The sequence below is a fragment of the Dromaius novaehollandiae genome, chromosome 15 (genome assembly GCF_036370855.1).
Source record: "Dromaius novaehollandiae isolate bDroNov1 chromosome 15, bDroNov1.hap1, whole genome shotgun sequence".
NCBI classification, from domain to species: Eukaryota; Metazoa; Chordata; class Aves; order Casuariiformes; family Dromaiidae; genus Dromaius; species Dromaius novaehollandiae.
The window spans coordinates 23,164,339-23,179,830 of NC_088112.1; the positions used below are offsets into that span (position 1 = coordinate 23,164,339).

Consider the following 15,492-nt stretch of genomic DNA (forward strand, 5'->3'; position numbering starts at 1 on the left):
GCCAGCGCAGGTAAGGCTTGATGGGCAGCATCCTCACGTGCGGTACTACAGATCTCTATCCATCGTGCGGTCGTTCTGCAGCGCGGTATCAGAGAACAAAGCTCATGCTCCCTGGAGTTTTAAACAAAGTATGACAGAAAAAACACGACAGCCCGCAAATGTAAAAGGTCTGTGTAATAACACAAACCGAACCCCTCTACACACTGGAAGATAGGATTTCACCGTTGTTTAGCTGGTCTCCCTATGGCACAAAAACGCTGCCTGCAAAGGGAGAGTTAGAAGAGGGGTGTGATAAGGATCTGTTATCCATGAGGGGCAAAGTATAGATATAGTGTATATATACATACACATGTATGTATGTACATAAAGTATAGGTATCATATAGGGAACAGTGTGAAATGGAGAGGAAAAGAAATTCGTGGATTAACAAGAGCAATGCAACAGGAGAAAAGAAGATGGAACTGGGAAATAAGAGTAAGAAAATGACCATTAAAAAGTTAAAAATAGAGCAATCAATGCAGGAGGAACAGGACTGAAAGAATACATTCAACTTCAAGATCAAGAAAATTAAATATATTTCTTTCTTTTCAGTTGTCCATGTTTTTGCAGTCAAAATGTTTGCCAAAAACAGAATGGGTGCACTTGCAGGGAGAGAAGTGCCTAAGTCATTTAGCACTACAAATCACCCTGAAACCTAATGGGCATGAAAGAAGATGTCTTGCGCTCTTAAATCCCCCAACTGCCTGTGTTAATCCCTTCCATACAGACACATATCTGTGCAAGCATATACACTGTAAATTATTTTAACTCCAGATACAAGAATGAGCAGCATTTTCATACTTCTGTTAATACCCCTAGTACCCAGAAACAGAATCCAACTGATTCCAGTAAACGATATTATGGTGGGAGAGGTGGTCTCATAATTCCCTGAAATGCTCATGTAAATAAAAGCTGAAAATCAAAGGAAATGTACTTCAAAGACTCTTGATATGCTTAAGACCTAATGCCTTCAAATGAATCTTTTGGATCAATAGCTAATTTTAGTGACCTATCTTTTTCAAATACATAAATACTTGAGAAAAGCAAATGAGAAAAGGAGTATAACTCAACTTCTTGCCAGCAGTTTCACCCAACAACATGTTAGTGACCCCCTCCATACATTGATTAGGCAAAGAGTACACGACAAACAAGTTAACTTTGATCAAAGCAACAAAAGGAAAAATAAACCTACCTTCTGTCACCCCAATGTCAATAGTTCCTTTTACTTGACTAAAACACCACAGCACATCCTGCATGAGGTTTCCAAATCCTGCCAGAAGAACACATGCAGAAAGAAGATATACTCACACTTCTGTACAACTAGTCTTTTTTTGAACAAACACGCACACACACACATACAAACTGGCATACAAATATCTGCAATCCCAATAAATATTTGTTTACCTGGTATCATTCTTCCATACAAAGTGCAAAGCTAACACTCCAAAACTGAAAACATTATGCCTGCGTTATGAATTGCCTGTCTGTCTGTTTTCTCTGTACCATGTTAGGGCTATTTCAAAAACGGTGCAATTGGAGTCAGTCCCCTCTACATCACTGGCAGCATCACAGAAGAGTCAGGAGGCCCTGAAGTCACGGTCTTTGTCACAGCCTCTCTTCATCAGAATACTAATGCCTCAAATCATTTCCATCGTTGTTAAAAAGGGAGTGAAACAGAGAAACAAAGAGCTACTACAACAAGGACAACATTTTTTTCCAGTTTATGGCTGATGTAGTTGCAAGCTGCTTGGTAATGATGAAACTGCATTAGAGTGCATCTTAATAATACTATCAAAATTTTCCTGGAATCAGAAGTGCACTGTACTTGTTTTAAAAGAATACTACAGGCATTTGTATTATTAGGCATATTTAGTAAACTATCTCTCTAAACTGCTTATGCTACTGTAGCAATACTCTGTGTTAAGACACTGAGAGAAATCAGGATTTTATCTACTGTTGCTCGTTTTCTTGACAGCTCAGCAAATTTTTCCTTTCTGTAATGCAGTCTTCACTGTAGCACAAAAAATTACAGCCTCAAAGGACAACTTGTTTTCTTTTATCCAAACACATGTTTTATCTCAAAGCACTTTTCAAACACGAAGAAAGCAGCACAACAGAGTCATGAGAGAAGGAAATACTATTTTACACACAGGTGAAATGTGGCACAGAAAATTTGAGTGTTTCACAGTTTGCAAGTGTGTTCTTAAACTCAATCAGGAGATCATGCTATACTGAAACTTGTTCCTTTCTTAAAAAAGAAAAACATGGGATTGATAGATAACATATAGGTAGAGATAGAACTGACTTAAGCAAACTAACTCATAGCCTCGCCACATGTCTGTGAGATTTCTGTCCTAACAGAACTATGCTGAGGAAATAACCTGTTCAAATTCTAGAGCCAAAGAAAGAGAAATCCTAACACAGTTTATTTGAAACTTATGTTCAATTTGATCCTCCCATTTTCTGTTATACATACATGCTCCAGACAACTATCTGTCCATGCATCTATCCCTGTGCTGCTCTGCCTTTCCATTTATTCGTTGTCTGTTTTGTTTTTAATTCTATGAAAAACATTAAAATTGAAAATGATGCAAAGATTAGGAAATGCAAAATGAGGGAGAAAATCCTAACTGCTTATGCTTATAACTTTCAAAGGTGCTTTTATTTATATCATGGCCTTTTTTTGCATATTAATACAGGTCAATATGTATCATATAAGGTAAACAGTAAAATAATAATATACATTATAATAGAATACATTCAAATTGTAGAATGAGTTTTTTGGAAGATTCAAGCCAAATACGGTGAAAACTGGAGTTTTAAGAGAAATGAAAAGATATGGCATCTGAGGGTATGACATGGTTTGATAAGATTCTGAAATAATATTAAGCTTAGTGAGATTCATAATTTGAGATGACCAAACAATAGGTACAGCCACAAAAATCTCACATGAGGATGTGAAAAAAATTACAAATTTACAAAAAAATTCTTAACATTATCACACAAACTTTAATGCCTCATAAATTCTGCTAATTTCAAAAACAAGTGAACAACATGCTGGTTGAGAGGATCAATGTCATTATGCTGTTTCCAGAAAGCTCTTTTGTATTGTTATTTAATTCCTCTAGGAAAAAAGAAAATAATCAACTCCTTGAAGAAAAAAAGATTTGTGACTTAAAATTCTTCCTCCTAGTCTGAGAGTCGAATCACATCTAACAAGTTTCTAAGAAATGGCATTTTTGCCATTTTCAATGTCTTGCCTGTTTGCAAGAATGGACCTGGAAAGGAGAATAAACAGATAGTATGAAACCCCAGGAGGGCAACAAACCCTGGTTTTCTTGTTGGCTGTTTGCCCAGCTAGGGACAGCTGTAATTCAGCATTGTCTGCAGCTCTTGTTTAAGAAAAGCTACATTTTTTTTCTGAGTATCAGATAAGGATTTTCTTTAGGAAACACAAAAATGAGTTTTTAGAAGAATTATTTATAACTCTCAGCTTCCTCAAGAGCCCTGAAAAGTGACACCTTTGCCATTGTATATGCTATCATAAATGGCTGGGCTGCTATGAAATAAATAGGCCTCCTGTCAATCCACTGGACTGTGTTATGAAGCAGCTGCTTATAAAAATCTTTAGGAACAGTTTTAATTTAGATAACAAACAAAGGCAGGTATCTAACACGGTTCTGCTTGTTTTTTAATAAGCCTAATTTTTAACAGATTTCTACTGGTATGTCTGCCTCTTACTGTTTATGGCAAGTGACGATCCAGCGGTGCTTCTAGCGAGAGTAGTGATGGAAGGCCTAATTCTGTACTCACACTTAGTTATTGATAAATAAGTTTGGCTATGTGAAATCCTGTCCTCATCCTGACATTACTCCATGGATTCAGGTACCACTCACATTCGAGTCAGTAAGAAAAGAACCTGAATTAGAACAGATTTTGGTCCAAGTGTATTTTCAGTGTCTGTCTGATAAAGATCATCTTCTGCACTACTGAAAAGCTGCAAATTCTGCTTTACAGGTTAGTGCAAATCTGGGGACAGGGAAGGAAATACACTTTTGTTGGTTGTAAGAATTTCCTATCCTGGTGCACCACTTTGAATCCTCCAGAACTAACTCAGCCTCTGCATCAAACTGATTCAACCCTGCATGGACTAACTCCAACAGAATTTGAGTTCCATTTTCTAAGCCATTGAGCTCTTAGGAAAAGCACCCAAAGCCAAGGATTTTTTCCCCTTATTAAGGACAGTAAAAAAACCAAATAACAACTTCAGAATCTAGCCCAATTTGCAAAGAAAATTAAAGAATACATATGACAGAATGTCAAATGGGATACAAAATAGGTGAGCCAACTGTCCCTAACTCTCTGTTGTAATTGCCTGAGCAAAGACCATTCTATCCCATGAAAATAATTTATTGGATAATTCAGTTGTTTCAGCCATTAACAATGTGTTATTTTTCAGGAGGCACTTGTTTCACTTTTAAACTATGGATCAGGTTTTCTCTTTCCTTGAGTTGCTCAGCAAAGTCTTGAAGACCATTTCTACCCTCTTGAAACATTCCCACATGATAAGATTGTAAATGGATTCCATTTATAGACTGTAGCTTTTCTAAAGACTGTAGTTTCCAATTTAGAGATACATGTGGCATGTCATTTTACCATGGGACTGTTGCAATAAATCCATCCAAGTAGAAACCATCCAAATAGCTCTTTAAATGGATGGAAGTTGGATGAGAAAGAATTCATGCTGGCCTTCAAAATGAGTTGAAAGTGAAAGACACAGGATGATTAACTGCAATACTAAAAGCTGGTATTTTGCCCCTTTAACAATGCTATGTTTCATTAGGGAGAATTTGTTCCCAAAGGTATAGTTCTAGCACACATTTTAAACAGATCTGCTTTCCAATTTGAATGTACAAAACACTTTCAATATGGATGTATGCAGAATACTATCCTAGGAAAAATTAAGCTCCATGCTTCCTTAAACTTTTAGCACTTTAGTTTTAAATTAAATCCTGCATATTGGGCATTGCACTGGCAGAAAATCTTGGCAACTGGATTAAAAATAATGACAGACTGCATTACCCCAATTAAAGCTGAGCAATGCCATAAAAATGTTTATGCCATTGCAAAAAATAGTTGGATTCATTCTTATTTCATGCATAACCTTGGATTTGATTTTTCCTTAATTTCCACTTCTACCTTTTCTTTCCTAATTAAGTATTAGTTCATTCCAAAGTATCACATGTCCTAACAGCTCATAACCAAGAATTAAATTATTTCCTTATACTCAGATGGACTTCAGGGACACTATGCTATGTATTGGGGCAAAACTATCCAGCTGTGAACCGCAGGTGCTGGCGCACCCTAGAGACATAAGGTGTCTAGCCTGAAAAAGTGACATTTCAGATAATCTTGCTTGAGCGTCTTACAAAGGTAAAGGACAAGACAAGTAGAAGCAAACTAACCGAGCACAATTTGAGCACTGAAACAAATCAACTTCTTGTTAAATTTTCAAGCTGAAATATATAATCTTCCGTATTACAAGTCAGAATGATTAATTATGTTCACTAGGTCTTGATCTGATCTCACTGTTATGACCTTAAAGCATAAGCCTCAGTGCAGCTGTTCCTAACTGGTCAGAGTTTGAGAACAGGAATCCATTGATCATTTAATAATATTGGCTGTTATTTAACTTTTCTATAATATGCAAAGCTCTACATATAAAATAGAAAAATTCTGACTCCAAGGATTTGACTCAACCTACTAACATACTAAGATGTAACACTTCAAAAGCAGATCAGAACTGACCTACTCTTTCCTAAAAGGCATTAACAAAGAAGAGGTTAGAGCAGGAAAGCTGCGAAAGAAAGGTGATTTCTAAAGAAATAAATTGAGGCTTCCCCCTGCAGAAACAGAGAAGTAACTTCTGATAAAAAGGTAGGCTGAAAAGAAGGATGAACATGAATCAAGCTGTTTGGAGAGAGGGGCTAATAATGTAGAAGAGCCAGGCAACAGGACTGAAAAAGGATTAGTGCTATTTCCACAAAATTGATTTCCTGCCCTCTTTTTGTTTTTGCTCAAACATATGAGGCTAAGATAAATGTTGATGCATTCAGCATAAACTCTTCTTTCTTGATGCTGATATCATTGAAATGATCCATGGGAAAGAGGCATGACAAGCTCAGAAAAGCTTGAATATACACTATGTGATAGCACAAGATGATTCTTAGCTAGGATATCAGTTAATATTCAATGTCACTTTTGACAGTTATGCAAGAATTGAAAGTAAAATCTAACCTAAGCCAATATTTAAAAAGTCTGAAACTTCAGTCTATTACAGTGTTATAAAAATACTGAATTTGTTTTTATTCATAACTGTTTAGATGTTTACATTTTGTTGTTCTTCTTGAGTCTTTTTCAAGCTAACAAGATGTAGTGGTAAGAAAATGGTAATTCATTCTCTGAAAGATGTGGTAAATCTCCAGTTGTAAGACTAGATCAAAAGCATATTTGTGAGCAATTTTTGTAACATGTACCCAAGATAAATTTTGCATTTCTTCTGAAATGTCACAAATTCCCTCCTCTGGAGCCTAAGTTTATTCAATAGCAAATAGGACCAGATGGCACTTTTTTGTGCTATTGGAAGATTTTTTGTGAAAGCAGTAATATGCCATCACACTGTAACAGCATTACACAAATTTTAGTAATGGCTGTGAGGAATTTAAATTGATTATTCTATTCTATGCTAGTATTTTGATCTTGAATTCTCTCTACTGGCTGCTATTCCCTCTGCCAGCTAGTGACTTAGTACTCAAACAAGCTGATGATTTAGTGGAGTCCTGCATTTGATATCTGAATGTTTACTTTTGCTGCTATCATTATATAATTGCATGCAGAACCTGAATGTTCAGTTTTCCTGGCTATCAATGCAAACTAAGTGAACATAGCAACAGTAAACTCTACACATTTCCACACGAGATGGTAATAAATCTATGACTGCACTATAAATACAGATCCCATGATTTCAAGTAAGCTTATTAGTAACAAAACAGAAGCTCCTATCTTGAATAAAATGAATAATTCATTAAACTTAAGTAGGTAACATTCATCTTCACTTTGTCCAGGACCTAGAAGTAGATATGACAACAGAAGTGAAACCAATATATAAAACTTAATAAACTTGAATACCGTAGTAATTCAGCAAAGAAATTAAGCATGTAATTACATGTCCATTTCACGAATGTCAATGTAAATAAATATTCAAGTTCCAAATAGAAGAGTGTTTGTGAGATACACAAAAAATAGAAGCCTTTTTCCGTCAAAACTGCTGCTAAATTTGTCTCATCTGAAAGCTGCTCTCAGAATACCTAACAGTTGTCCAAAAGTTGTCTTTTCAATGTGTTGGACACAGTCATTTGACTAATACATAGTTACGAAGCATTTCATGGTATGAAACTCAACGGTAAATGTGACTTTCTCGAAGCGCCTGTCTTTAGTAACCACTGCAGAACCCAGTTTCATCTTCATTTCCACGAAGGGGCGTCTCCATCTTCCATTCACATTACTCACCAACGGCAAGGCGCCAGGCTCGGTGTTGGAGGACTTTTGAAAGCTCTGATTAGGAACTGGCAGAAAGGGCAGTACTCAGTGGTGGCCTTTACTATGTTACTTGAACTGTGAAGTCGGTCTCCTTTCCCCTGTTGAGTGAAAACACAGCTTCAGTGGTGGCATGGTTTAAACAAGACTATCCTAAACCTTCTGCATAACTTAATTTCATCTCCTATTGTCACAGGTAACCATGTAATCTAATCCATCCAGTAGTTTACCAACGTTTATCTGCAAACCAGTTGTGGTTTCGTCTGTACTGCTCCCAGTGGTAGTTTATTCCAGAGGTTCGCACATTTGATGTTTGGAAAACGCATATCATTTTATGACACCTTCTTTTGCTAGCTATGTCCTTTACTTTAAATGCTGCTGCTTGTTTAAGCTCCATCAGCATCAGTGCAGCGCAGACAAGGATATTCTTCTCTCAACAATTCATACTGGCCTATGAAGCCAAATTAGCAAATGCAAAAGAATTGTCAGAACATGACAACCCTTTAATGGAAAGTATTTACTTCTCCACAGGATCTGCTCTTTTCTAGAGTGTCTTTGATCTTAAAATCATTCAGCATTTTACAGACATTTCTTAAAGCTCATAAATTGGACTGCTCGGGGTATTACTCTACAGAAGACTTCAGCTTTACAGCAAAAAACCTGAAACATCCCCAAATTTTGGTTCAAAAATGGCCCCTGAAAAGAAGATATTTTGACTTGTTAGCGCTGCTCGCACGACGCGTGTCCCCGTCCCCTCCACGGCAGCGTCCCCGTGACTGGAACGCACTCTCCCCTGTGGGACACGCTGCGAGGAGCTCTCTCAGGGCAGACCCGTCCCACGGGGAAAACTTGGCGCCCAAACCACCACCACCACCACCACCACATGCGGCTGCGGCAGCGCCGTCCCCGTCCCCGACCCCGACCCCGACCCCGACCCCGTCCCCGACCCCGTCCCCTGAGACGCACGACGCACCCCGCACCGCCGCCTCACGCCGCCCTTCCCGCCCTCGCCGTTAAACGCTCACCAGGGGCACGCGACGCCACGCCCCTCGCGACGCCACGCCCCTCGCGACGCCACGCCCCTCGCGACGCCACGCCCCTCGCGACGCCGCGCATGCGCGCCGCCGCCGCCCCCACTGCGCCCGCGCAGCCTCGGGGCGGGGCCTCCGCGCAACGCACGGGCGGGGCGGCGCCAAGTGGCGCGAGCGGGAAGGCGACGGCTGTGGAGGCGAGGCGGAGGCGTGAGCAGCCTGTCGCGGCTTAGCGCCCAGCTTAAAGCGCCTAGACTGTGAGGGGCCGTGAGGGTGATTGTGTGTGTGCGCCCGTGGTGTGCGGCAGGTGGGCCTTGCCGGTGCCCAGCCCTGTGGCGTCGCTGCCGGTGCCTCTGCTCTCAGGCCCCTGTGGGGCCGTGGGTGTGTGCTGCCCCCCCGCCAGCCTGAGCCAGCTGCTCTGGGGCCTCCTGTTTGCCTTCTGTGAGGTAACTAAGAAAAGCGAAGTTTTGCAGTCCTCTTGGACAGGCAGCGCTGTGTTCTCGCTTGGGGATTGTGCTTGGTACGAAGGTGCGTGTTGCCTCAGAGCATCTCGGCAGCACTGAAGCATTAGTAAAGCAGGTGTTTGCACCTCTGATGCGTGGGCCAGGTTTGTTGCTTCAGTTATGTGTCATGAGGGCGGCAGCTGTAATGGTTCCCGAGTAGTTTGTGTCACCTGTTTACTTTGGAGTGCTTACAGGTGATGCCAGTGTAATTATTGTGGTGTTAGGAGGATGGTGGCTGGCAACCGTCTGGTTGGTGGCACCCTGCAAAGTACTCTGGATTTTTTGGGTGCTAGATGGGTGCACGAGAGCACTGAGCAACTGATGAGGTTGTGCCCAGGCTGTGTTGTGCCATCCGACTTGGAGACGTGCAGCAGAAGGTGCTGCCGCAGCTTGGGCCCCAATTCTCTTGCACCTTCAAGCTGCTTGCACGTAGGCTCTTGTGGGCTGGCTGTAGGGTATGTTCCCAGCAGTGCATGTATGAAGAACACCTTAATCTCTGCTTTCTCCGGTGTCATATAGATCTGCTGCATGTTAGTGGTCAGAAAAGTTCCTTAAGTTTTAAATGTGGTTATTACAACTCTTAATAAAGCATGGCTTAATGCTGTCACACTGAGCTGAAGAGTCTGCCAGCTCAGTCCCTTGGAGGTTTTCAGTGTGGAAGAACAGGGAGGAACCCAAATGTTTGCACCGATCTGCTTTGTTAAGCACCAATTAAAATTCTGACCTTTTGTTGTTAGTTAAGGGACAGGAATTTACAGAGGGAATCCTTCCGGGTCTGTTCCCAGTGCTTTCAGGCAGGCAGGATTCTTTTTGCCTAGATAAGGGTTAAGTAAACACCAAAGTGTTGCCAGTAAGAAAAAGTATAGGAGTAGAAATGAGGAAAAGATTGAAGATTCAAGTTTAGAGTGCATTTTTTTTTTTTATTTTATTCATTTTTTTTTTTAAACCAAAATTCTCAACAGAGATTTTAGAGTTTGAAGGTAGGCTCATTTCCCAGGAGAAATACTGAAGAAAATTGATTTTTTTTTTTTTTTTTTTTTTTTTAAACCAGAAGCTAGAAGGTCTGCTGGATGTTTCCACATTTACTGAAACATGAAAGAAAAATGAATTTCAAAAACTACAGAGCTTCTTGCCGTAAAAGAAAAGGTCTTTCAGCTAGCCCTGGACGTAACCGGTAGTCATCGTACGTGGTAAGTGCTGGCGTACGTGAAGGGAGTTACTGATCCTGGCTGGGTTGTCTAAGGCAGTTCTCCCTTCAGACGGGGAAACCAGACAGCTGCGGTGACCCTGTGTGCCGGTCTGCGGCAGGGAGCCGAGGACGGGTCGGACAAGGCGACGTCTTGGCCATGCAGCGCTTTGACAGTCGGAGCTGGATGTACAGCCTCGCAGGGAAGGAGAGTACAGCACCGGACTCCTTTCAGGTCCTACAGCTGATTTTACCACAGCTGAATTTACCCATTAGGGGAAAAAACTGTAATGCCGAAATGACTGACTTCTGCAAATGACAGAATTTTTTCAGATTGCCAAGAAGATGGCTTTTTCTAATGGAATATATTTCCCTGGCTCATGTTTACTCAGACTTCTCCCTCAAGGATAGGAGGGAGCACATTTATGCAGGTTAGTTCATACAAGTCAGCAGTTGTTAGAGCAGTCTTTTCTCCCCAGAGATTTGAAGTGCAAATTATAAAAACTGGAAAGAAAATATGGCAATCAAGACAATCTAAGGCAAGAACATTTTTGTGTAAAATTTTCTTTATGATATGGTCAGGACAATAATAAGATCTCAGATTCTCTAACCAAACCAATAAGCAAATACCTTTTTTTAAATGATCGTGACAAGGTTTATTTTGTTGTTATTCCCTTATTGTTTGAAACTTTTTTATTATTTATTGTTTAGTCATTACAGGGGCACTGTAAGACTTAGACCCTTAAATTACTTTGATAATTATTTGATAAAATGCATCTAAAAGAGTATTTTCCTGAAGTAGAAAAACTAATGACCTGCTGTGTTCTCAGCCACTTTAGTTCAAGCTGTAGGATTTTGTGTATGAGTGGATATGGGTACGTGCATGTATGCTCTGGGAATTGCCAAGCTCTCAAGTTAAATCTGCTGCGTCATTAAGTTTTATGTCTTAAATTCAGCATCTCAGCCGTTCTTGTTCTGAACAAGAATCATTATATGCTTTCAAACAGCATAAATGCCAGTGCTTTTTAGGGCCTGAAGAACCTGCCTTTGAAGTTGTGACCTGGCACATTCACGTGTTCTTCCTGTTGGTGGATGGATGAGGGAAGAAGACTGCATGCTTGTTCCGAGTCCAGAGCAAAAGTATATCCTGCCTCTTAGTGGAAAATAACCCTGCACCAGAGGTAACTGAAGGTCAAATATAAAAGGATTGAGGCAGAGAGCACCTGATTCATTTGAGACTGTGCATCGTCCAGGGGCACGTGGTTTAATTGTGGTGTTGTAGGTCACTGAACATTCATACACTTACCTTCTACAGTTACTAGAAAGTGTAGGTTATAGACCCTCCTCGACAGGCATTAAATTTCCAGTGGTTTGGAGTATGCTGTTCAGAGGAAACACTTTGTGATTGATTAATGATCGTCAAAACGGATACAAAGTTTAATAACATGCCAGACACTAAACTGCATCTTTGTGTCTTCCCCAAATACAGATACTTTCCAAAATACTGCAAGTGTTCTGATAGGTAGAGTGCAAAAATAAGTAACAGTTAAACTTCACTTTGTATCTGAAAGAAACCCATCTATGTGGATACCATTTTCAGATAGAGGGGCGTAATGTTTTGGGTTTTGCATTCCCAAAAATCGGGTTGAGATTGAATTGTCTTGAGGTATCTTGCTGACATTTTTATTATGGAAACTTGTTGCACAGAAAGGAGTTGCACTGTAACTTGCCTTGAGGCACTGAACTATTAAACATTACTTATGCCTCAGAGAAAGTAAGTCTTGTGTTCCTCATATCCTCTCAAAGCTTCCCAACAAAGGCGCTGTTTTGTAAGTATTGTTTTGTTTTTGACTGAGAAATATGATAGCAGATTTTTTAACTCTTTTGGTGAATTTGCTTGTGTCTTACTTTGAGAGTTACTATTTATCTTTTAGCAGGTGTTTTAACTAACAGTATTAAATTAGTTTCTGCTAGTATCAATTATTCTAATCAGATATCTCCCCCATCTACTTGTTATGAACCTTGGGAAGAAAGAACTAGTTTACACTGGAAGAAACAACATTTTCGGATGTAAGCCCAGCAGGATTTTGAATGGAGAACTATACTGAGGAGTGCTGCTGTGTGTGTGTGTGTGTGTGTGTGTGTGTGTGTGTGTGTGTGTGTGTGTTTTTTTGATTCTGTCACATTATTAACAGAAATGTGCAAGTAATGTGGAGTTAGGCCTCCTTACTGAATACTTTATTGCCTACATTTTCTCACAGTGCTGTGAGAATTTCATTTCAGTGTTACGAAAACATGGATCACTTGCTTGCTAGGGTTTACCGTTTCTAGGAACAGAGCATGCATTGACTTCTTACCCAGAGTAGCCACCCGGTTAATTTGAGCCTTTGGTCTTAATTTTTGATGTTTGCTAACCTTTAAATGCTTTACCCTGCAGATGTATTAATGTCATTGTAGCTTTGGTGTGTGTTAGGTGCCTAACATTTTTAATGGTATTCAGTTGTTAGCATTTGGAAAGCTTTCAATGCTTATAAACACATCTGTCACATTTTATATGATTGTTTTGAAGAATCTGCAAATGACCATGTTTTTGATGGCAGTTTTTCCGTGTTCTGTAAGTGTTTCTCAGGCACAACTGCTGCTGAAGGGGTTCACTCAAGAATTTTCAGCAATGGAGACATGAAGTTGGACATCTGAACTCTTCAAAGTACTAAGCATCTACAAAAGATAAGCCATTTATTTCCTTATATAAAGGTAGGGACACGTGATTATGCAAGCCATTTTTCAGCTGAAATTTGTCTCACGGGAGTCTGAGACATTGAGAAAAGTTATCCAGAACTCCTGACTTCCATTTATAATATCTGACTCCTGCGGTATTGCCTCCTGTCTTCTCTAACAGTTGAATCCAGACAGATGTGTTAAAAGTGGCCCGAATAATAGATTCAGCATCTTCTTAGTTTGCGTTCAAACAGTCCCTTTATGGCTGAATGTAAGGTTGCTAGGAATTTTGCTGTGGGCCTAGAAATACACCAGCAAAGCCTTATTAATTGTTTCCAGGCATGACTTCTGTAATCCACAGCAGTGTCTTAAGAAAAATCATATTTTATCTTGCACCCCTGAAACCTGGTCATGCTTGGATAGTGCATGCTGGAGAGGGCATGACAGTCCCCCCAGTCTTCTGCCAGATGCCGTGTCTGCAATATTCGAACCTATCCAGGCATTCATGACCTCAGGAGTATTGCTTTGAAGGTCCTTGTCAGACCTTCTGACAGCAGCTCACTGTAAGTTTGTCTGACTTTGAATCACGGAGGGGGCAGTGTGTATAACAGGAAATAAGCTCAAGGGAAAGCTGCGTTTGTGAGGGAAAAGGGGTGGGGTGGGGATGAAATATATCTATAGGAAATGGAAAGTATAGAAGCTTCCTGGAAGTTCTGTAATGCCTGTTGGCGATCTTATTGGAGCTTTGATAAGAGTGGTGAACATGAGTCTCAAACATGCTGTGCAGTTTGCAGAATTTTGGCCAGGATCTTTACTTCCATAAACATAATTGTTTATTAAAGTTTTGGCCCAACAGTCTTTGACAGGATTTATTCCTGTTCTCACTGCTGCAGCTCTTATGTTAACACCCTGGGATCATTTATTCCTGCTTTGTGCTGGTGATGCTGAGAGCAGCATACAGGGTTTCTATGCCCTTGGTACCCCTGACTCCAAGAGAAAAGCCTAAATACTACCATATTACAAAAAACAGGTTGGAAAAATAGCCTCTAATAACTGAGTCCCCATTTTCTGCGTGGCAGGGGGATTAGATATTTGAATTAAAAGATGCTGGGTGTTTTTTTAAGCCTTATTGCTGACTTCACTTCAGCAAATTCTCTGTGAACCATGTAGAGTTTGTAGTTTAGCCATCATCTGTAATTCTTGGACTTTTTTCTTTTAAAATGCCAATTCTTGCAAAGTTAGGATTTCACTAATGAAGTGCATGTCTTGTGATTCTGATGTATAAAAAAGCTTGCCTGCAAGCTTGGTCTCTCTCTTCTGTGCATGCAAATTAAATGCCTTTTTATTTTAAGAAGTGGAAGAACTCTTTAAAAATCAAATATGCCTGGGGAAAGACTGCACACAGCTACTGATTATTTTTATGATGTCTGCTGCTAACTGCATTGCATTCAGTTCTGAAACTGAGTGAGTCATGAATGCTGTATATCAGTGGGAGACACATATTTGAGTTGCATATGACAATCTGATTTAATGTTGATGGTTTAGGGTAATGTACACAAAAACAGACCACTTCAGTGTGCATGAGGTTATGATATGTAGTAGTTAAAAGGACTGGGAGTGTGCATGCCTTTTACTTCCCAGCCCATCTGTTGACGTATCATGTGACCATAAAATAGCATTAATGTTTGTGTGTGTCTATTTTCACTGTGTAAAATGCAGATCATAGTTACTTCTCGGAGTAGTGGTCAGCATTCCAGCTCCTTGAATGAGTGCTATCACACAAGCACTGTTTATTTTTGTACACAAACCTATTCATGAAGCATTCATTTCTGCAGAAGTTTACTTAGAGCTTTACTTAAAGCTCATGTTTCCATACTAGAATTTTTTTTGCCCAATTGTTTTTCTCAAGGTACCTATTATAAAAAGGCTTTTAAAAAGACTCAAGAAAATGAAGCTCAGATGGTGATCATTGTGACAAATGAAGAGAAACACTTAAGTAAATTGAGGTGGATTTTCTTTCTATTTTTTGACGTGGATAGATATGACTCTTATTAACCCAGATGTAAATATAGATGGCCTGTGCAGAGTTGGAATGGAATGCCTGGAGTATAATCTAATGTGCAAAGACAACTGAAGTCAAGGAAAATCCCTTTGTACTTGGAGTACAAGCCAGGACAGTATGAAAGGGCTAGGGAGAATTGTGGTGGTTTTTTTGTTTTTTTGGGTTTTTTTTGGCACAGAACAAAGAACTTTTTTTTTTCTTTTGGATAGACATGGAGTGGGGAGGATTAGAGGAGAAATCAGCTTTCATGAACCATGGTAGTGTCTTCCTTGTTTGTCCCTTTCCCACTCCACATCGTATGTGGTTCTTAGGATGTCTTCAGTGCATTCGTAGCTGCGAGTGCAATAACAGTTAGAG

At 39.9% G+C, this 15,492-nt stretch overlaps 2 protein-coding genes across 3 annotated transcripts in view; one reads left to right on the top strand and one right to left on the bottom strand.

Moving 5' to 3' along the window:
- PPP2R2B (protein phosphatase 2 regulatory subunit Bbeta) overlaps window positions 1-1,515 on the bottom strand; it is a 97,372-nt gene extending 95,857 nt beyond the window's left edge. Inside the window, exons 1-2 of one of the 2 annotated variants that reach the window (XM_026118289.2) lie at window positions 1,444-1,515; window positions 1,232-1,309 (exon numbers count right to left, since the gene is read on the bottom strand). In XM_026118289.2, the coding sequence (XP_025974074.1) occupies window positions 1,232-1,309; window positions 1,444-1,453 (88 nt within the window). In that variant the 5' untranslated portion in view covers window positions 1,454-1,515. The remainder of the gene's footprint in view (window positions 1-1,231; window positions 1,310-1,443) is intronic. The other variant, XM_026118290.2, reaches the window with a different exon arrangement.
- An 8,744-nt stretch (window positions 1,516-10,259) lies between these two features.
- The window catches only part of STK32A (serine/threonine kinase 32A), an 84,166-nt gene continuing 78,933 nt past the window's right edge, over window positions 10,260-15,492 (top strand). Inside the window, exons 1-3 of the mRNA XM_026118304.2 lie at window positions 10,260-10,359; window positions 11,385-11,536; window positions 12,975-13,109. The gene's annotated coding sequence lies outside the window, so the exon portion shown is untranslated. The remainder of the gene's footprint in view (window positions 10,360-11,384; window positions 11,537-12,974; window positions 13,110-15,492) is intronic.